At 38.6% G+C, this 21,684-nt stretch overlaps 2 protein-coding genes across 2 annotated transcripts; one reads left to right on the plus strand and one right to left on the minus strand.

The window, feature by feature from the left end:
• Positions 1-1,215: 1,215 nt before the first annotated feature.
• On the plus strand, positions 1,216-18,142 carry LOC116726320 (ceramide synthase 2-like). Its single transcript, XM_032572987.1, has 11 exons — positions 1,216-1,314; positions 2,694-2,870; positions 6,496-6,613; positions 9,504-9,622; positions 9,864-9,921; positions 10,020-10,070; positions 12,191-12,283; positions 12,545-12,673; positions 15,344-15,450; positions 16,305-16,461; positions 16,539-18,142. The coding sequence occupies exons 1-11, from the start codon at positions 1,301-1,303 to the stop codon at positions 16,743-16,745; spliced, it is 1,230 nt and encodes a 409-aa protein (XP_032428878.1). The 5' UTR covers positions 1,216-1,300; the 3' UTR covers positions 16,746-18,142.
• LOC116726319 (kelch-like protein 23) lies at positions 17,842-21,306 on the minus strand. Its single transcript, XM_032572986.1, has 3 exons — positions 20,289-21,306; positions 19,183-19,594; positions 17,842-19,063 (listed from the first exon to the last, which is right to left on the minus strand). The coding sequence occupies exons 1-3, from the start codon at positions 21,271-21,273 to the stop codon at positions 18,760-18,762; spliced, it is 1,701 nt and encodes a 566-aa protein (XP_032428877.1). The 5' UTR covers positions 21,274-21,306; the 3' UTR covers positions 17,842-18,759.
• Positions 21,307-21,684: the final 378 nt, after the last annotated feature.

Below are 21,684 nucleotides of genomic sequence, written 5' to 3' on the forward strand. Positions count from 1 at the left end.
CCTGCACACAGCGCAAAATCTACCCGTGCCTGGTTTACGGACCATGGTATTTCTGTTCTAAATTGGCCAGCCAACTCCCCTGACCTTAGCCCCATAGAAAATCTGTGGGGTATTGTGAAAAGGAAGATGCAGAATGCCAGACCCAAAAACGCAGAAGAGTTGAAGGCCACTATCAGAGCAACCTGGGCTCTCATAACACCTGAGCAGTGCCAGAAACTCATCGACTCCATGCCACGCCGCATTAATGCAGTAATTGAGGCAAAAGGAGCTCCAACCAAGTATTGAGTATTGTACATGCTCATATTTTTCATTTTCATACTTTTCAGTTGGCCAACATTTCTAAAAAATCCCTTTTTTGTATTAGCCTTAAGTAATATTCTAATTTTGTGACACACGGAATTTTGGATTTTCATTTGTTGCCACTTCAAATCATCAAAATCAAATGAAATAAACATTTGAATGCATCAGTCTGTGTGCAATGAATAAATATAATGTACAAGTTACACCTTTTGAATGCAATTACTGTAATAAATCAAGTTTTTCAAAATATTCTAATTTACTGGCTTTTACCTGTATAGTCCATTTATTCTTTCCAGTCAATTCACTATACAATAAACAACTAAACATCAATCAACCATCCACATGCATACAGCTTTAAATACAAAACAGGCTTTGTACATATATAAAGATAGTAATAAAGAAAAATCAAAGAAGCACAAATTTTCAAATCTGCAGTAGTTCAAATATCCACGTTTAGAATGGCCAAGTCAAGACCAAAACACAAAATCTGGAGCAAGACAAGAAAATCGTAGGTTTTCAGGAAATCTTGATCCAATAAGCACCTGCAAAAGGGAATGGAGAAAAATTCAGTTTCTGAAGGTTCAAGGCTGATGGAGAGATTTTCAAATAGCTCCACAATAAATCTTTAATTATGACTTATGGCTACGTTTTTCTCTTTTACATCAATAAAGTGTTTGTGGATTAAAATTTTGAATTTGAACTGAATTGCAGTGAAAAGCAATTCTAGAAAGTATTGACTTGGAGAGCACATCTTTTAATTTTCGAAAACAAAAAACATGACAAAAATTACATATCAGGGCATGTTTTGGCTGGTATAATGACAGCGGCTTGTTGGGTTTGCGCACGGTGGCGAAACGTCAAAGCCGTAGAGCTGATGATAAAGTGTTGATGATGACGGAGCGTGTCTCTCCCCGCCCTCCGCAGACGCAGGGGGCGTAAAAACAAGCTCCTCCTCATCCTCACCCACTTGCCTCTGTTCGTTTCTCATCCTCAGCACATCATGAGCCTGAACAGGTGAGCGCAACATTTTTCCTGCTACATAATGCTGCAATCTATTAGAACATAATTTAGATTTAAAAAAACGTGGTTGGAGAAATGTCATTAGTGGCGGTGGATGTAACGGTGATGAGAGGGATGGGAGTCTCTCTGTGCGCTGAGGAGCTTTGCTGCTTCAATCCTTTAACTGATGCACTTGTTTCGGCATTAGACGCTCCAGTTTTGCTGACGTTGATCTACTGTCTTTGCCTCGTGCTTTGTGTTGCCAGCAGAATGCGCGGCAGCAACCCGATCAATATGAATCCTATTAGGGATCAGCTTTTGAACCCAAACCACAGGCTGCAGCCCCATTACAGGCCGGAGGAGTGAAGGATGTGATGAGATGCAGAAATTTGTAGAGAACGGGGTTGTCACAGTCGCTAAATATTGCCCCCTTAGAGGGAGTTACTACAAAATATTTGTGTGTAAATTTCAAAAAATAGTTGTGTAAATAACCCCAAATTAAGCTCCTTGTTTGTTGTATCACCTTTATAGCGCGTGTTGCTTTTACTTCGTTTTATTTGTACAATAGTTGACTTCCGGTTTTTGATTTGATGCTTTGATTTTGGTGAGACAACTTCCGCTGCATATCTAATAGCTTAACCACAAAAAGGAACGGAATAAGTTGCAACAGTGTTTTTAAAATGTATCTTTTCATTAGCAGCCCCCTTGATATAGGCACAAGGTATGTTTATTTTGTAAATAAGGATATTTCTAATATTAATTCGTAAAAACAAATTAATATTAGAATTAATATTTTATTGTATACAAACATAGGGTATAGTTTTTTAATTATTAATTTATATTAGTTGATATATATGGACGAGATGGTTGAAAAACTTATCATCGTATAAGCATTTCAGTTGATATCAATAATTGTCAATATCAATAATTATTGATTAGTTGTTTTTTTTGTTTTAAATATCTGAAATACTGCCAAACTGGTGGTATGACCTTTCCCGTCTATCCACAGTTTTCACTCAGTGCTGTTGTTTATTTTTAAGCAGTTATGAGGCAAACCTGAAACTGGTGCTGTGCAAGTTACTCCTGGTACCTAGAAACAGGTTATTACTAGGTAACCAAAGAGTGAGTTAGTTGCTGCCACCAACTTTGCTTATCTGGCTGTAAAAGGTTGAGCAGCTAAAACCTTTCCTCTGCCTACATCTACCAGAATGCCTTGCAGTTCTGGTTTAGAGTTCAAGTGAATATTCTATATATTGAATATTCTATCTATTGATATTGATTACATCTCTATCGCAATAGAGCTTGTTATTGATTTATTGCCCTAATGAGGAATATTCTTTGGACGTCCAGAAGCTCTCTTGTTCAAAAGCATCTCCTTCTTTTCCTCTTCTCAGGATGGTGGCCATGTTGAACGAGTGGCTGTGGCAGGAGCAGTACTGGCTTCCTCCTGGCATCCGCTGGCAGGACATCGAGATGAGGGATGAGGACGGTCGTTTTCCTATGCCCAGGGATCTCCTCATCACGTTGCCACTGGCCTTTGCCTTTATAGCCTTAAGATATGTATTTGAAAGGTGAGATATCACTATTACTGTGCCTTTAGGCAGCACTTGTGCATGTGAATTTAAATTGATGTTAAGTATATGTCATGAAGGCTGTAGATGAAGGGGTTAGGTTTACAGCAGTTAGCCATGTCTTCTCATTCACGATATATAATACAGGGTGTGGATGCATTTTATGAATGCATTTGATTTGTTGCTTTAGTAAGAGAAGTTTTTGCTAAAGCTAAAGATAGCTGATTATGTCGACTGAAAATGCCTGTGCAGCTTCTTAGAGAATACAATAGAAAGTGATTACTGATGGATCTTTTAAATTCTTGTGGCCATCCGTCCATTCCACAGGTTTACCACAGGCTCCATTCATGTCTATTATCATGCTTTGTAATGCAGTCTGGCTTTGGTTTAAAAGATTGGCACTTTGGTCTCAGCTGAGAGTTAGTCTGTTGATCAGAAGCATTACAGAGAGATGCTATATAGTAAGAATGATTACAAAATAAAATATTAAACTCTAATAACATAACATGCATAAGTATGGATAGTCAAGACCTAAAAGCTTAAGTTATAGTTGTTTTTTTAATGTAGGTCTTGCTAAAATGGTGTAAGCAGTTTATGTCATATGTGGGGTAGAGAACACTCTTGTTGTCTAATGATAATTTTTGGTTCAATTAGGGCCAAGACCAAAGCGAGCTACTACCAAAGTGAAACAACAAGTCATTGCTATTTATGGAAATGCTAACCATAATGTTCCATCCATAACCTCTTTGGACAGTCCTGTGTCATGGTGGCATAACACCTGCCTTTAGATATGCACTGTTTTCCGTCATTCAAAGTTTAGTGTGCCATATTCCTCCTGACAATTAATGCAACCCCTTCATTCCCTTCAGTGGCTAAAAGTTAACAGAATCCAGGCAGTGTAAAAATCAATAAATAGTATTTACTTAAACATTTAGTGTACAGTCCTTTACTTTTATATCAGATAGCTAGTCTGTCTGGAAATGCTTCAACATGTTCTATGCTCTGTATGTGTTTCCATCATGCATTTTGCATGCAAATACCTGCTGGCCTCTGGTAAAATAACCGCTCAATGCAAACTTGGTGATTGTTTAGAGCATCATTAAATAGTGTTTGCATAAATCTCAGAGATTTTTTTTTTTTATTTCTGTTGTTTTAAGATGGGGCTGCCCAGCGGCGCAGTTGGTAGCACTGTTGCCTTGCAGCAAGAAGGTCCTGGGTTACCCTAATCTCACAGTTCAATTCCCGCCCCTGGGTCTTTCTGCACGGAGTTTGCATGTTCTTCCTGTGCATGCGTGGGTTCTCTCCGGGTACTCCGGCTTCCTCCCAAAGTCCAAAAACATGACTGTCAAGTTAATTGGTCTTTCTAAATTTTCCCTAGGTGTGAGTGTGTGCATGGTTGTTTGTCCTGTCTGTCTCTGTGTTGCTCTGCGACAGACTGGCGACCTGTCCAGGGTGACCCCGCCTCTCGCCCGGAACGTTAGCTGGAGATAGGCACCAGCACTCCTCCTGACCCCAGTAGGGGAAAAGGGTGTTAGAAAATGGATGGATGGATATTTTAAGATGATTGAAATCTGCTTTGATCTTGGCCTCCCTGGTTAGCCATTAACCATTCCGAACTCTCCATCCATTCCGAACTCTCTTTCACTCCCATTTCATTCTCCGGCCTTTCCCCTTGTGGTACCTGTAGAGCATTACACCGCTGGAACTGAGCTGAGACGATTTATCATTGTCAGGAAAGAATGACTGAGACAAACGCAGTGCAGGAGCCGGTGACAGATGTTTCCCCCTCTTTCCTCCGTTACATATCTCCTCACGAGTTGCTCTCCTCCTTTCCTTCCGATCCATTTATACTCTGGGTGTGTTTGTTCGTTGCTTAGCCTCTCTGGGCCGCATTCACACAGCCGGTGAAAGCTCTCCCGAATCCCAGCTCCATCTGATTTTTTTCTCTTTCTTGCACACAGCCACAAACACCCCCCCCTACACACACACACACACACCGACCATTTTTGACCAGTGGGGGGGGGGGGCACCACTTAATAACCCCCTCCCTATGTGAAAAAATATTACATAATTAACAGACCTATTCTACCTCACATTCAGTGCTGACCTAAACACCGGACTTTACAACAAATGCGTTGCGTGATAGATATCTAACTTATGGGTCCACTCACTGTACTTACAGCCGAGGTAGCGAAATAACTTCTAATGTCTGTCGTCCTTTTCTTTTTTGGTGGTGACATGGTCTCGGAGACTCATAATAAATGTCAAACTCAGAAGGAGACGCGTTCATTTTCAGCACCATGGACCAAGCTTCCGTTCCGCGTGTGGCCAGCTGGCCGCCGCCTGTTGCAGCTAATCAAGGAACGTAGATCCACGTTCTTTGAGCCAATAGCGGCATGGGTCGTCATAGTTCATAACAGCGAATTTTAAAATGAATGCTACCACTGCGTAGTATATTGAAATATTAAACTAATCAATGTAGATTTTCGTTTATTTATTTTGTTTTTGTTAAAAAATACACATGTTTTTGTTTTTTTTTTAATTAATATGGCAAAAATTGGTCGGGACTATTTTATATCCCTTGAATATTGGTCGTGACATGTCACGACCGTCCATACCCAAACCTACGCCCATGGGTCATACTGAAACCTTCCGGTGAACCGGAGTCAAGTGTGAAAGCGACTAGATGCTGACGCACGTGATAGTCGATTAGATAGGAGTAAAGTTTTTTGAATACTTTTTCTAATCAGCTGCCTCATGATCTGAACTGCCTGAAGTGAAATGTGGCATGCTGTTGCACTCTGCCTTTCGCTGAACCTTCATAGGGTATTTAATATCAGAGAATAGTAACATTAGCTTTACATGGGTAACAGGATGATAGAAGTATGTTACTACCAGCTTGTGCGTGTGTAGGTGTGTGTCTGTTTTGGTTGTGACAGACATCTGTGCTGTTTTAGTCCTTGTGTAGCATGATGGATGAGGTGGTTCTTCATTCAATCTTCTCAGGCTGCAGCTGTTTTCTGTCTTGAGCTTACCACATGTCTGTGTGTTTGTTATGTGCTCCTGTAATCTGAGACCGTGTGGTTCCGCACAAAGCCAAGCCGACCTTCTCATTCTCCCTGATCTGTCCCTTTATCCTTGCTTTGTGATGATTATCTCTGAGATAGAGTTACACATGTGATTATACTGCCGAACTGTGCACAGAGACGACCATTTGACAAAACGTCTCGCTCCTTCTCAGAAACTCTCATTGTTCTTCTGCTTGTCTTATCCCTCTGATTCCCTCTGACCGACAGATGCACTCACAAACACGTTCAGATCAAGTGAACGTGTTGAGATGCTGATATGGCATCTCTTGATGCCATATCAGCTAATTACTAAGGCTATCTTGCCAAATGTGGCAATACACCAATGGGCACAGCTCTACAAGCTGTCAGGAGTTGCATAATAAGCGATCATGTTTCCTTGCTCTGTACTGTACCGCAGATCCACACTGGGCAGCTGGTGTTGCTGATGAATGTCATTGGTCATGTCTGAGTTACAGCTTATCCAAAAATTGTCTTCTTTGTTGTGCATTAAGTGTTACAACATATTTAAAAAGTGATTTTTTGTTTCCTGTCCTCAGAATCATCGCCATTCCTTTTAGCAAGTGTTTAGGTGTGAAGGATCGGATTCGGATTCGAGCTCCGCCTATCCCAAAGCTGGAGGCCTTCTACGAACACGTCAGTCGGCAACCATCACAAGTTTGTACTCCTCTTCCTCCTGATTCATTCTCTCCACTTTACAAAGCAAAAAACCAGTAATTCTGCTGGAGCATCCAGGTGGGAGAAATCCCAAACCTACATCTCATATTAGAAAGCATTTCCACTGTTCTGGGTGTCTGGGATTTTAAAAATGTCAGGTTCTTCTCACAATGCTCTGGTCTGATTTTACACCACTGATTTTCCTTTTAATAGGGTTTTTTCTTCTGTCACCTGAGCCAGAGTAGTTGTGTTTCCATTCACCATATATTTACTTAATTGAACACGGCAATAAAAAATTTAAAAAAAGCTTTTTTTGCTGAAAAGTTTTTGTGCTAGGATGGGGTGGTTTTTCGGCTGTAACAGAATTTGTGTGCAACCGAAACACTTTTCTCATCAAAAGAGATGTTTGGTTAACAGCTGGATGTTACCGCTGACAGGAAAGACTAAGAGAATGACAGGACGTGCTTGGAGGACGATGACGCTGCATGTTTTTTAATGACATTGTGTGAACAAACTTACTCACATGTGATTTTAATTGGGTTTCTTACTTAATGGAAACACCACAATTCCAAATTTTTGTTTTTTCAACATTAGCAGAATATTGACAAAGTTATGGACACATTTGCAATTGCTGCGCAGCTCGAGAATGAAAAACTACCTATTTCCTGGGGTCAGTGGGCAAGAGGCAGTATGCACCCTGGACAAGTTGTCAGTCCAGGGATTCCCCCAGGCTATTAAGCCTGGTGGGCCACCAGGTTTTACTCTTGCCTCCACCAGGCTTAGCATTGTTCATTTATTATTATTATTTTTTTTTATGATTGCCTATTTTAAAGATTTTATAGTTGGTGTTTAGGTATTAATCTCCCAGTCTTCCAAAAATGCATTGCTATCAAATGATATTTTCAAATTTCCTTTAAACATTTTTTAACTCAAAATCACAGTGGGTGGCTGGATGACTGCCATGAGCACTGGGCGTAGCAAGTTTTCTGGGGGAAACCCTGCAGTCTATGAACACAGACACACATGAGTGTGCACACAGACAAACACGCCCACACCTGAGGGCAAGTTTAGAAAACAATATCATCGAACAATGATATTTTTGACTGTGGGAGAAAGCCGAAGTACTTGGAGAGAGCCAGCAGCACATGGACGTGAACATGCAAACGCCATGCAAAAAAAACCCAGGCTGGGATTTGAATCTAGAACCTTCTCGTTGCAAAGTATACCAACTGTGCCACCGCGCAGCAATGCAACACCAGAAAGCCCTATTTTAAATAGCTCTAGCCTTTTAATTGCTAATTATACCAAATAATTAACTAAAAGGTTGCACTTTTACGATTAAGAACAGAAGTAAGACGGTTAGAAAAAAGATCTCTGTTTAACAGTAGTTGCTGTCGACAAGCTGTTTGGAAATTTTTTAAGCAAATTAATCTGACATAATGGATCACTTTCTTTTACAAGACTGACGGAGTGGACACGGTGACATTTGAACTGAAATTTGATGGCGGTAGCGGGGATTAGCACATAGAGATGTACATGTGATGTGAACGTTGATACATGGTTGCATCACTTGTAAGCTTTATGTTTCCTTGTTTCTGAAAAGGGAGCAGCTAACAGCCAGAAGTTTCTCAGGGAAAGTCAGTATTTTCAATATTACTCAAACACGACATGAGGTTCTATTGGGAACTACCTAATGTTGTAGTTCCTTTCTTCCTCTGTTCGGAAGAAAGGAACACTTTCCAGAGCTGAATCTGGCTTTGTCTATAAACATTTACAGTTCCAGATTGGCTGTGTATTTTGTTAACAGAGATGTTTTTAAGTATTGAAAATGTTATCAATGCAATACATTGACAGTATCATTAAATTTTTTTAAAGAAGATGTGTGTGTCTCACATGGAAATTCTCCACGTGTTTCAGAAACAGGTGTAATAACAGCACCGCTGTTCCTGTCTTAACAAGCACAGCTGTGCATTTGCCAGAACAAGACATGACTTGACCTAAAAATTGGGATTTTTCCCAGCCCTGTCTGTCATGTATTTGGGTACATGAAAATATGTCTGCAGCTTGTCCAGCCACAAGCAATCAAACTCTCATTTCTGACCTATTTGCAATCCTTTTGTTTTCCTGTGTGCTGAGCAAGCAGTTGATTTTTGTTGTTCTGTCATCTTCATTTCTGCTTGCACTCTACAATAAACATATAAATATGTTTAAATATGTAATAAACATAACTTCCAAAATATTGTAATTGTTTTATATTACGATTTGTGACAGCAGATGTAAAAAAACAGCCAGTTTAAACGAGACAAATGTGGTGCCCTTACTGCTTTAACTGAGAATAACATCTCTTAACCTTGTAATTAAGTTTCACTCTGCTCAGACCTTTTAGCTGTAACAGAAGCTGGTGTAAAGTATCAGGGTGCAGAAAAGGAGAGGGAGGCGTCATTACACTGACAGTGCTTTGAGCCACTCTCCTTCCTGACTCAGCAGAGCACAAATGTTTACATTCAGCACTTCTACCTCTTTAGGGGTGCTCCACTTTAAAATGATTAAAGGGATCTAACTAATGCAGGCTTGAAAAGTCTGGATGACTATAAAAAAAGATAAAATTCATCCATCCAATCAGTTGATCCCTTTTTCAGTCTGGCCACTGTAGAAATATCTGTTGTAAATTCTGAATAACATTTTGTAATAATAACTTTTCAAAAGAAAGGGAACTGTGGAGATGTGTGTCTGAAATGTGTGACATATAATAAATGTGACAAATATTTAAACATTTTACTCTAATTGTTAAGTAGTACAACTGTTAGCTGAAGCAATAAGAGGCTAAATGTGGGTAGTTTAAGTTGAAAAACAAAACATTGTGTTAAACTGGCTTTTTGCGTGTGTTTAGAGTCAAGTTGTGAGCTTGGGCAGGCAGTGTGGACTCTCTCAAAGAAAGATTCAAACCTGGTTCAGACACAGAAGGAACCAGGACAAGCCCAGCAATACAAAGAAGTTCTGTGAGGCATCGTGAGTCACTCTTTTTCTTTTCCTTAATTCAATAAGTAAAATAACCAGCTTAGCACCTGGAGCTGCTTAAGTTTAGGATTTTTTATTGTCTGTAGAATTTCCATTGTAATTATTTTGTTGTTGATGTGTTTTAAATTGTAAGATTGCAGACTCAGTGTCACAAAGTATAAACTTTTCCATCAGCTTTTTCAATTGGATGGAAATGTTTAAACCTCTAAGAGATGATTATCAATTTGTGCAGCTGGCGGTTTGTGTTCTACCTCATCTCCTTCGCCGCCGGACTCGGCTCACTGATTGATGTAAGTTTGTCAGCCTATTTTTAAGAGGTAATTATATATTCTTTAACTTTGTACTACTTTTAGAGTTGTATTAAATGATTGTTTCCTGGATCTTCCAGACTCCCTGGTTTTGGGATCACAAAGAGTGCTGGAGGGGATATCCCAAACAGGTGAGCAGGACATGGCATGATCCTAACACACTGTTATGAATAGAAGTTTTGCATTTAACGTATTTTCTGCAGCACTGTGTCAAATATACTGTGATTTGTTAAAAACTGTAACTCTGCAGACTATTTAGGTTAAAAATAGTTTAGGAAACATTCTTCAAACCTAATTTAGAGTAGATGAGTTTAAGTACCATCCAAAGCATTGGTCACTGTGGATAAGAGATGAGGACACAGAGGAAGCAGGCCGGAGGGATTAGAGACATGCATTAGAGGAGATTTGTAGTGTGGAAGGAAAACCCTTATGACATATAATCTGAAGACAGTGCGGCTAAAACAGAGTGTGAAACAGGAGGCGGCAGAGCTGAAGACGCTAAGACAGGAACTAAAATGGACAGATCGGTTCAGTGACGTTAGAAAAGGCTGAGACAGTTGTGGGATGTGCAGAGGAAAATCAATGGATTTATTGAACAGATGGGTTTAAATAGAAACTGCAAAGGAAGAGGAATAGCAGAAGTTTACAGAGACAGTTCCTGAACTGGACTGATGTGGGACATGGTGAGATAGTGGCAAATGATCTGAAGAGGCAATTCTTGCAGGAAGTAGTTGAATAAAAGCGAGAAATACAACAATACAACACAACATACAATGCAACATTGTATTGGATAATGTGCCTGTGCAACACAGAATTAACGTGACAGTCAGAAAATATAGCGATATAGCGATCTTTTGATCAAACATACTTCTATTTAATAAAACTGATTGGTTGTAGTAACTTTTATTTTGATTAAAGAGTAAAACAAATTTTATTTTTTCTGTTTATCTAACATTTTTGAGGAGCAGTTTTACCATCAAACAAAAAATTTAATAAACAGTTTTTTACTAAGTGACTTCAGAAGAAATAGTCATAATTTTACATGTAGTTATTGGTCTTAGAGATCCAACAATGCAAAGTTTGGCACATATAACGTAGATTAGCACACGCCTTCCTACTGGCTGTTATCAAAATTCCTTCCCCTCCTTCAGCGTCAACCTGCTTTCTTACGTCTAGACTCCCTTAAACAGTTTTAAAGCTAATATCTGTGGTGTGATGACAGCTCGGTATGCACGCATGTCGCCATTCCTTGCTGGAAGCCGCCCTTCTTCATGGGTTTATGACCTTGAATAGAAAACAGTAGAAAAGAAAAAGTCACAACTCTCTCTATCTTCAGTTCAGACTTCAGGCCACACTGCGCTGCATCGAGTTGTCCGAACCCTTTTTTTCGATAAAGAATGTGTTTTGAGGATTGAATGTTCCCATTCGCTTCCTACTATTGTGTTTCTGCAAACACTCCATGTTGAATGCTGCGCAAGTTTTTTGGTTTTTTTTACTTGAGATAGTGCGCCACAATTTCCTTTGAATGAACCACGTCCTCTTGTTCTGCGCAGAATGGGAATAATGTTGATAAATGCCTTACATCGGAGCAAGAAGTGATTTGCCTTTAAAAAAAATTATTTTTCTGTATGTTTTATGTCTACTCAGATTCAGATTCAGATTTATTGAAGTCCTAAATGGGCAATTAATGTTACCTCCTCTTAAAATCTGTTGTTGTCCTATGAACCCCACTCTCCACCCTCAGCTATTTAGATTCTGTCTTGCAGCTCTACAAACACTTGCAGAGAGTTCCCAAAGCTTTGTTGAGAGAGTATATTTGTTTTGCTGCTGCATGTCCAATGCCTTGCAAACATATTCAGACAGCAAACCTGAGGGAGAAGGACTTCTATTCAGATGAAACCAAATTTGCAATATATGGTGAAACATCAACGCTACACATCAAATTGATCACACTATTCTCACTGTCACACATGTTGGTGGCAGTATCATGCAGTGGGAATGGGAAAAAATGTTTGTTTTCCTTCCACTTTGCTTCCACACAAATATGTTCTACTTTTTGTTGGTCTAACACATTAAATGCTGATGAAATACATTTATATTTTTAGTTGTAATGTCAACAGGACGTGAAAAAGTTCAAGGGGTGTGAATGCCTTTGCACACTATGAAGTTCCTCTGGCTGCGCAGATAAAGCTGAAAGGCACTGTGAATGTAAATGTTTGCTCATTGTGACACTCTTCCTCTCATTCTTCAGCCTGTGGCGGACGTTCACTACTGGTATTATATCTTGGAGCTGAGTTTCTATTTGTCCCTGCTGCTCAGTGTTTCTGTGGATGTCAAGCGAAAAGTAAGAGTCTGACCCAAAAGCACTTTCACCTCACATACATTTAGCTTTTTGTTTAAGTGTCACAGTTCCTCCTCATCTAATTCAACACTTGAAAAATGTATTTTATTTTTGTTTAGTAGAAATGTTTGTCTTATTGACTACTTTTCAAACAGTTTTTTTTAAATAATGTTTCATTTTTCTGCACTTTTCTGGGTGAGTAACTTCACATTGATGAGTCTGTTAGGACTTTCATTTATAATATTTTCTGTGCACGTGTTTCAGGATTTCAAGGAACAGGTGGTTCATCACATCGCCACCATATTTCTTATCGGTTTCTCCTACGCTTCCAACTACGTGAGAGTTGGCACGCTAGTGATGCTGGTGCATGATTCGTCCGACTTCCTGCTGGAGGTAAAACCCCACGCACAGGACAGAGCGGTAGCCGAGCCTTTCAATAGCGCCTACAGTCAAGTTTTATCTACATCTCAACACAGATACCTGTCTGAGGCGGAGCAGAAGGAAACATTTTTTTAAAATGCAAATACCACCACTTGACTGGCAGTTCATTACCGTCACAGAGATCACAGGAGAGTTTTCTTGTGTACTTTTTGTCAAAGTTTCCTTTTTCCTTTAAGACATTCTGAAAAGACTTTGCAAACAAAAGAAGTCCTAAAAATCCCTTGTATTTAATACAAATAAATAATTTTTGTATGCTTAAGGGATTTGTTGAAAGAGTTATAACCTGCCACTGCCAACAAGACTTTGTCCTTGTTTTCAAATGGCTGGTTTCCTTAAAGTCAGTTGGCGCTGATAACATCTAAATAATCCAGGTGCCATTGTGATATCTGAGTTGAGGAAAGACGTAAAACTAGTTATTTTACCTCGGGCATTATTACATGATCAGTGGTCCTGAAAGGGTTTACAGTTCAAACTCCACATCTACATAAACTATATTTAAAGACACATATTTCGTTTTTCTTATTTTCTGACATTAAATCAAACTAAACATTTCCTGTTTTACTTCAGACAGGACTACCAAAGTTATTTCTATTTGCTAATGTCAGAATAATGAGAAAACCCTTCAAGATATTTTTTTTTATAAATTCCTTTAAAAATCAGAAACATTCATACACTGAGATTACTTTGCAAATAACAATTCCGCTATTGGTTGAAGGTGTTAAAAGCTATAAATATCCACAGTGAAATAAATACTATGCCCATATGGACTGAAAGTCCACTTAGGGATGAAGAAGCCAGCACTCCAAAACCAACATAAAAAGTCTGATTATAGTTTGTAATTGCTGTAATAAGGGACAAGATCTTAGTTTTTGAATACATGTTCTGAGATTGGATGAACTTGACTTTTAAGGTCTTTGTTCCAATTGGGGTAAAAAAGGGGAAATTTTGCAAACCTGAGAACGTCATCCAACTGTCTAGTACTCGAGTAATAGTGGTGTGTTGTGTTGCTGTTTTGCTGTAGGAGAGACTGGAGCACTTCCCAAAGTAGTTCGCATTATGTGGAAACATTGAAGCAATTTCTCAAAACATGATTCCAGGTTAGGGTTAGGAATAAATGTGTTTTCCAAATGGACCATGACTTGAAGCACACTGACAAATTAGTTATAAAGTTCCTTAAGTATGATAATGTCAACTTTTTATCTCAGTCTTATTGTAAATCTGGCTGTCCTACAACCCGATTTACACCAGCTCTGGAGGAAGCTTAGATTAGAGTAAACTGAGTCATATGGTTTAATGACAATGTTACCAAATATTTAAGCAGTGTATATAAATGTCTGAATTAAAAAAATATTTAAGAAAAAGTGTTTTTTCTTATTAATCCAGAGTACAGCTAATGGAAATAAGCATGTTAATCTTAACTGGCAGAAAACATTTATATTCATTGTCAGGCAGTGATAAAAAAAAAAAAAAAACGTTATGGGTCTTTTATACAGTTTTGGTAAATATCTGGTTTCAACTTTTTCACAGCCACCATGACACGAGCTCTACTACTTCCATTTTAAACCTAAATTCATTTTGATGGTCAATGACCATTGGCGTATCAAACATCGTCCTATTTCTTCTTGTGTAATTGAAATTTTAATTTGAACTTCTGGAAAATAGCAACATTTTGTCATGGTAGCACTGGTCAAAACCCCTGATATCTGGGATGGACTGCAAGCACCAGTCTTGTTCCTGCAGCTGCATCCTCTCCGTTCCAAGCCAATGCAACTACGAAAACTTAAGTCAAGACAAGTGGGAGGAATGGATGAATGCAACCCGAAGCTTGTATGTCAAAGGAGAAGAAATGGCTAGCTTTTACTTAAGTAACTTCAGTTCTATGTTTGTGTACTTTTGCATCTACTGACTTGTTAAATTCAAGTGATTTACCCTGAGCAGTCCTCCGCTCTGTTTTTGTTCACCCTCTCCTCATTTCAGTTGGCTGGTTTTGTAGTCAGACTGAAGGAGGTGCACGCATCTGCATTTGAAAAGAACTGAGCAGAAATAGGCACTTTTGTTGAAAGATTCATGATTGGCTCGCCTCCCGCCAGCAATTAGATTTTCTACAACTGAGCCAAGAGGAAGTGCAGCCACATTGTTGGAAAGTAGAAGCGTGGGTATCTTGACAACTCTCAGCAGTGAATGCTGAGCTTCTTTTCAGCTTTCATCCATGTGGTGAATCTTTGAAAATTCTCAACAAACTATCTGAATCACTGCCCTGAAATGTCAGGGGTTTGGTCTGCAGATTAAGTTGAATTTGTCAGCATGTATTTGTTTATTTTCCGATATTAAGCAATGGAGCGCAAAAGAACAATTTGACGTTCACAGACAGACCAAGCCGATAAATAAATGTGCTTAGTGTTTAACTTTTAGTTAATTCGTTTGCAGTGCAAAATGCTGTATCATGAACAAATTATATTTGCTCCATCATTATTCTATATGGGTATTTCAAGCCCTGAGCCTTTTTGTAATTCATTCTTTTGAAATGAAGTAATATAGAAATTGGACTTTACTGCAATTATGTTGAGGACTTTTGTATTAATTAACAAGTAACAATACATTTGTCTTCTCTCTTTTTTCTAGTCTGCCAAGATGTTTCATTATGCGGTGTGGACAACGACATGTGATTCGCTGTTTGTCGTATTTGCTGTTGTTTTCCTGGTTACAAGACTTGTGGTTTTTCCTTGCAGGTAAGACTGCATGTCACTTTTTCCTTTACTGTGAAGTCAGTTGTGGCATAAACAATATGGGAGCTGACATGGAAAGAACATGAACTAAAGAGATGTCGTAACACATGTAGAGTTAAAATGTTCAGAGGAAATGCAATTAATTAACAAATATTTCTGCAAGCCATCATGTGAGTTTAATGATGATAGTTGTTCAAAAAGTTATGAGTATATCTTTTAATCCAAAAGCATAATCATGCATTAAAACGTGATTTAAATCAAACCTGTAATCGAAGTAAATTTATTTTCTGGGCGTAGAAATAACATATCCAGAAGTAGAAGTCACAAATAAAATCTTGAAAGCTGCACTTGGCACTCAAATTTTTTTGTATAAAATAAATGTAACAAAAACATTGTTTTTGGACTATGGTGTATGTTTAAAATTGATCAGAGTGTCTAGGAAGTTTTATGTAATAACATTCTTTTTCTGCATGGTAAAAACATTATGTTTTGGTAGCAACTTTACAAAATTGGAAAGATAACAGATCTTCTAATTTAGCTACTGTAGATGATCAATACCTAATATGAAACATTTTTATCTATGAATAAATATACTCAAATTTTCAGTTTCAGATCAGAAAAAAAAATACAAATTATTTATTCATATCTTAATAAATAAGTGGTGAGTGAAACTGAAATGAGAGACTTAAAAGTTTCATTTTAAATACATATATTTATTTATTAGTCATTGACATAGTAAAAAGTAAAACTAAATGTAACAGATTTGTATTTTTGGGTTTATATTGTGAGATTTCACGTGGTGAAACGTCAAACTTGGTCTCGCTGACTGTGTCTTCACATTGTGCCTGATTTTTCAGAATTGTCCACACCACCATGGTGGTGTCTCGTGACTTTTTCCAGCCTTTCTTTGGTTATTATTTCTTCAACGTTCTGCTGTTAGTGCTGCAAGGTCTGCACATCTTCTGGGCCTACCTCATTCTGCGCATGTTATACAAGTTTGTCTTCACGGGCAAGGTGAGTACCTTTAAATCAGCAATGTGACGGAGGTACTGGGCGGAGAAACGTTGATGACCGTTACGTTTTACTTGCAGGTGGAGCGAGACGAACGCAGCGATGAGGAAAGTGAGGTGGATGAACATGAAGAAGAAGAGGAGCCAGAAGGAAAAGAGGGTGAGAGCAACTACAAGCAAAGGAAGGAGACTATCAACTCCAAGCTGACATTGCTGGCTAACAACTGTGTCCTAAACAACCTGACCAACCAGAGGAATCTAAACAGCAGGCTGCGTAAAGCCAGATAGTGGACCTTCCCCCCATTCTGCTCGCTGGAGAGAAACTCAATCTTTTGCTTTGTTTCAACACAGATCATTAACCGTTACAGATCAGGGTAGGACTCAAATCTTTTTTGTGACAAAATAGAGAATCTTTTCATGAATGATGGTAGAGATTTACAACCAGTCTGAGACTTACAGAAAACATAATCAGTCACTTAATAAATCAGTCAGAACAAGGAAACTGTAAAATGTATTTCACATCTACCTTAGTTTGTACATATCATGTGTTTATGTTCTGTATTTTATTGTAATAACTTGTTTGTAAATATCTTAAGGAGCAAGAGACCCCTTTTTTCTTCCCTATTTTTGAAGCGCTGAAGGTTTTATATGAAATATAATTGTTGTTTGTTAAGGTATATATTTAATTGGGACTTATGTAAGGATTGTTTTTTATTTTAATCCTCATTAACATCTTTGTAGTTATTGTACATATTTAATATAAAATACAGGTCATAGGACAGAAAGCTCTTTGAAACCACCTAAGGTTCATAGCAGTTCTAAAGAAAATATTTTTAGTAATATTTGATTCAGTTCTGTGTTTCTATTTGTTTACTAGACATATGTCGCCCCCTGGTGTTTCAGAAAACGCATATACTTGTCAAGAGGAATTTTTTGTGAATGTATGACACTGCAAAAATTGTACTGCTTGTTTTTTTTATGTTTACTTCAACTATACTTGTTCATTATGGTCAAGGAAGCAACATTAGGGTTTGTTGTTGTAGTTTGAGCTGGCATTTTACTTTGTTCCTTAGGCTGCTGGTTTTACACTGATTTACTACAAGAAATATGAATGAAGTCTTTGTACTGGTGCTTTTAATTTTACTGGACAAGCATTCAACTGTGAGTGATGTGGTCAAAATGTCTTGCATACATCATAAAAAGCGCGTCCACTCAGAGACGCTTGCTGCTCAGTTTAAGGTCTCAGATGAAGAGAAGAGTTTCCATTTGGTATTAGCAACTTACTGATAGAACCAAGCATGCATTTATACAGTGAAGTGCACAAGCCGGTGTCTCCTCTGCTGCAAACAAACACTGATATACTTTATTATTCACTAACCCTATGTATTGGTTTTCACTGGAGCTCTCAAAAATGACTGGCTGCTTTCACTGTGCACACATGGCACATCTGCTGCTTTTCTACTGTATCTGAAAGTTGTACAGTGTAAATATTATAGAGGGGAGGTTAAAATAAAAAGGGCTGATTCACTGAATGGTGTACATGCGTTGAGATCCTATTGAATATTATTAAATTGTTTTAATACATTTATAAAGCGGTTACTCTTGACTATTCTGTAGTGAGTGCACATGGATGTTTTGTTCACTGAGTGGCTTGTTGAAAAGTTTAATAAATGATCCATATTTAATAAGTCAGAAAATTTTTATTTGTCCAAATTTGAAGAAAAGCTATTCGTTATATTAACTTTACCAAACTTAAAGGGCATTGCATTGCCACTTACTTGTATTTTCAAACTTTTTTTTTGCAAGTAAATCATGAAAAGGGTTGCATGTATTTGTATTCTGTTATGTGTTATCCTCGTCAAATCCAACTAGAAACTTGCAGCAAGACGTAAAAATTACTGTTCACAGACATTATTCTTCCGACCTGAGTGAGCTTGAGCTATTTTTGCAAAGAATTGTAAAATATTGGTATGTATATACTCCAAAAGACCACAAGCTTTAATTGCAGTGAACGTTTGTTTTATTATTGATTGGGGGTGAATACAAATACACGCCCAAGTCATCAGATTTTAAAGCTTTTCACAACAATGTATCATTTTCTTTCAAGCTATTTGCAGTTTTATGTTGGTCTATCGAAAAAATTCCAATAAAAAGCATAGAAGTTTGTTGTCAAAATGTGCTCTAATGTAAAGAGGTTAAAGGGGAATTAATATTTTTGTAAAGCTCTTTAGTATAAATCACTTTTAGATCAGTTTTCCGAAATAAAGACTTCAGATGTATCATTTTATTTAACAAGATTAAATCATATGACCATCCTCATGGTGACACACCCTCTAAGGGGCAAAGGGCAGGGTACAGCATCGTCTATCTGAATGCAAGTGTCTATGTACGGGTCCAACAGCACCATGCTTGGGAGTGCTTTGTTGCTTTTCCTCTCGCTGACTAGATAGATCTGGCCACTGACGTTGGTACAGCCACAAAAAAACTTGTTCTCCAGACACTCTTCTTTGAGTATCGTCCATTCATCAGTTTCCATGTCAAAACGCAAGGCTTGGCCTCCAAACAGGTAGAGGGCACCATTGAGCTCAGTGGCAACCAGGTCATACCTGAAAGAGAGTTTAAAAATAAAAATAAAACATTTTTTTCTGTTTGAAATATAATTCTTCTTCAATCATTTCAGTTTAGGAATGCGAGAAGCATAGTCTGAGGAGTCATATTTACTCACCGTGGAAACGGTGAATTGGAGACTACATCCCACTGATCCTCCTTCGCCTCATATCTCTGAATTCCTGCATACACATCCCCATTTTCATCTAGACCACATGCAACATAAATACACATTCCCAGAGCAGCTGTGGCCGCCCTCTCCACTGCCCTGACCATGGGGTTCACCCCCTGCCAGCCTTCCTCTGACCCCAGGACCAGCCTCTCTACGTCAGCCACGAGGCCTTCATCCATGCTGCCGCCCAACACATACACAGCTGAATCCAGCCCAATGGAGCAGTGACTGTGTCTGGATTTCTGCATGGCCGGACCATCCAGCCAGCGCTGGTTCCCACATTCGTATATCCTGACCCAGTCCACACTGAACCACAGCACGTCTCGGAAGTAGCCACCTGTGACGACCACATTGTCACCTAAGAAAATTAGAAAATACATCAACAAAAATCCCAGTAGAAAAGAATAGTCTGTAATGTAGTTTTATATATTTCATGTAAAGGAATTAAAACAATTTCTTAACAGTGCCCATTGAATATTTTTATTTATTTTCACTTTACAACCAAAAACTTCAACTTTCTTTATTGGGATTTGATCAAATAAACCAACACCAAGAAGTGTATGATTATGATGTGAAAGGAAAATGTAAAATGGTTTTCATATTGTAACGTGCTTTTGTATTCAACTCTCTTTACTCGAATACCTAAAATCAAATCACTTCTCTTCTGAAATTATCCAAGGTGTAAACAGAGTTCACACATGTGTGAGTTAGAGTTATTTGCAAAGAAGAATAGGCAATAATTGTATTCACTATGTGTACAATACTTCACAAGAATTTCAGCTGGTAGGTTGCCAAAGCAGAATCTTCAAATCGTTATTAGTGTAAGTAAATAATCAATCATCATCCTTTCACTTCATAATCATGCACAACTTTGTGTTGCTTTAATAATGCCTATAACATACATTGAAGTTTGCAGTGTGATAAAAAATTACAAGGGCACAGATCCATTAATAGGGATGGAAGACACTGTACATCTTATAAATTTAGGCCTTAATTTTAGTATACTCATCAATGTGACAACAGTCATTATAATTTTATCACACAAACATTACCCACTGCTGCGACAGAGTACTGAGTTAGGTTCTTTCTCTGCAGAGGTGAGCAGCTTTGCCATCTACCACTCTGAGGGTGAAACTGATACAGAGCCTGTTCTTCCTTATCATGAGGTCCACCCAGGATATACAAAGTCTCGCTGGCTCTGGTTCTCCTCATTGAAGTTCCCACTGACCAAGAAGGTGGATAATATTCATTGAGCTTGCTGATGAGTCTGGCTCTGGGGTCAGAACTTTTCATTTGGGTCAAAAGCTTAGAAAGGAAAGGTAAAGAGAGAGACTCGGGTCTCACCAGCTCAATCAGCTCCAGGAAATGTTCCTCTCGTTTAGGGTCAGATGACACCCAGTGCATGGTGGCCTCCAGGGCCTGATCATCTCTGAAGATGGCCAGGTCATCGCTGGCAAGAAGGTCTGCTAATGTCTCCTTTGAAAGGTGCAGGAAGTCTTCTTGGGATGAAACTGCAGAGAAATGTGTGAGCGCCACCTGTCGTGCTGCGGTGTACAGATGAGTACAACCAAGCTGCCAGGCATAGGCCATCATTCCCAAGCAGTTGGTGAGGTGCAGCTCACGCTCAAGGAACTTGCAGCACAGCAGTCTGGGTCGCTCCAGCTGCAAGAAGTCTGCTGTCTCCAGGATTCCCAGAACATTTTCTCTCTTCAGATCTAGTTTGTGTGTCTTGCTGTACTCCATCAAGACCTTAAAGTATTGCAGCTCTACCCCTTTGATCTCCACATGCCTTTTGTTGCTTTCCACGCCACAGCCAAAAAACAGAGCCCTGAAGTAAGGGCTCTGGAGCGCCAGATGGTGTCGGCTGACATAAAAGCTCTCTCCTACCACCTGCAAGGTAGCGTCAGGAATTGTGTCAGGCTCTGAGGCTTCAACACAGAGGGCAGATTCATCCGGCTCGGTTTTGTTTTCTGGTTGAGGGAGAGGATTCAGTCTACAGCTTTCAGACTCCTGCTCACTGTCAGCTTTTCCGGCCATGTCAACACAGCCAAGCCTATCTGTGTCCCACTTCACAACCCAAAACACCAACTGGTTCTCAGGTCAAGATTATAAATAGACTCTGCCCTGTGAGCAGAGCTTCCACTCCACCAGTAGAATAAAAATAAATAAATAAATAAAATATAGGTGCTTTACACTAAAAGATTAAAAGTCTGCCTAGTAATATCCTAATTGAAGTTGCACAAGAAATTATAACATTAAAAAAATGTTTTTAATGTTTAAGTAATATTATATCCCGCTACAAAAATATGTAACGTTTGGTTTAAAATGTAATTTTTTATTGAGGAAGTATGCTTTTGTTCAAATGTGATAAATATAGCCCAACGTAAAGAGAACAACACGAAATATTAACATTTGATTGTAAAAAATATTGTTAGAAAAATAAAATTT

The sequence above is a fragment of the Xiphophorus hellerii genome, chromosome 9 (genome assembly GCF_003331165.1).
Source record: "Xiphophorus hellerii strain 12219 chromosome 9, Xiphophorus_hellerii-4.1, whole genome shotgun sequence".
Classification (NCBI taxonomy): Eukaryota; Metazoa; Chordata; class Actinopteri; order Cyprinodontiformes; family Poeciliidae; genus Xiphophorus; species Xiphophorus hellerii.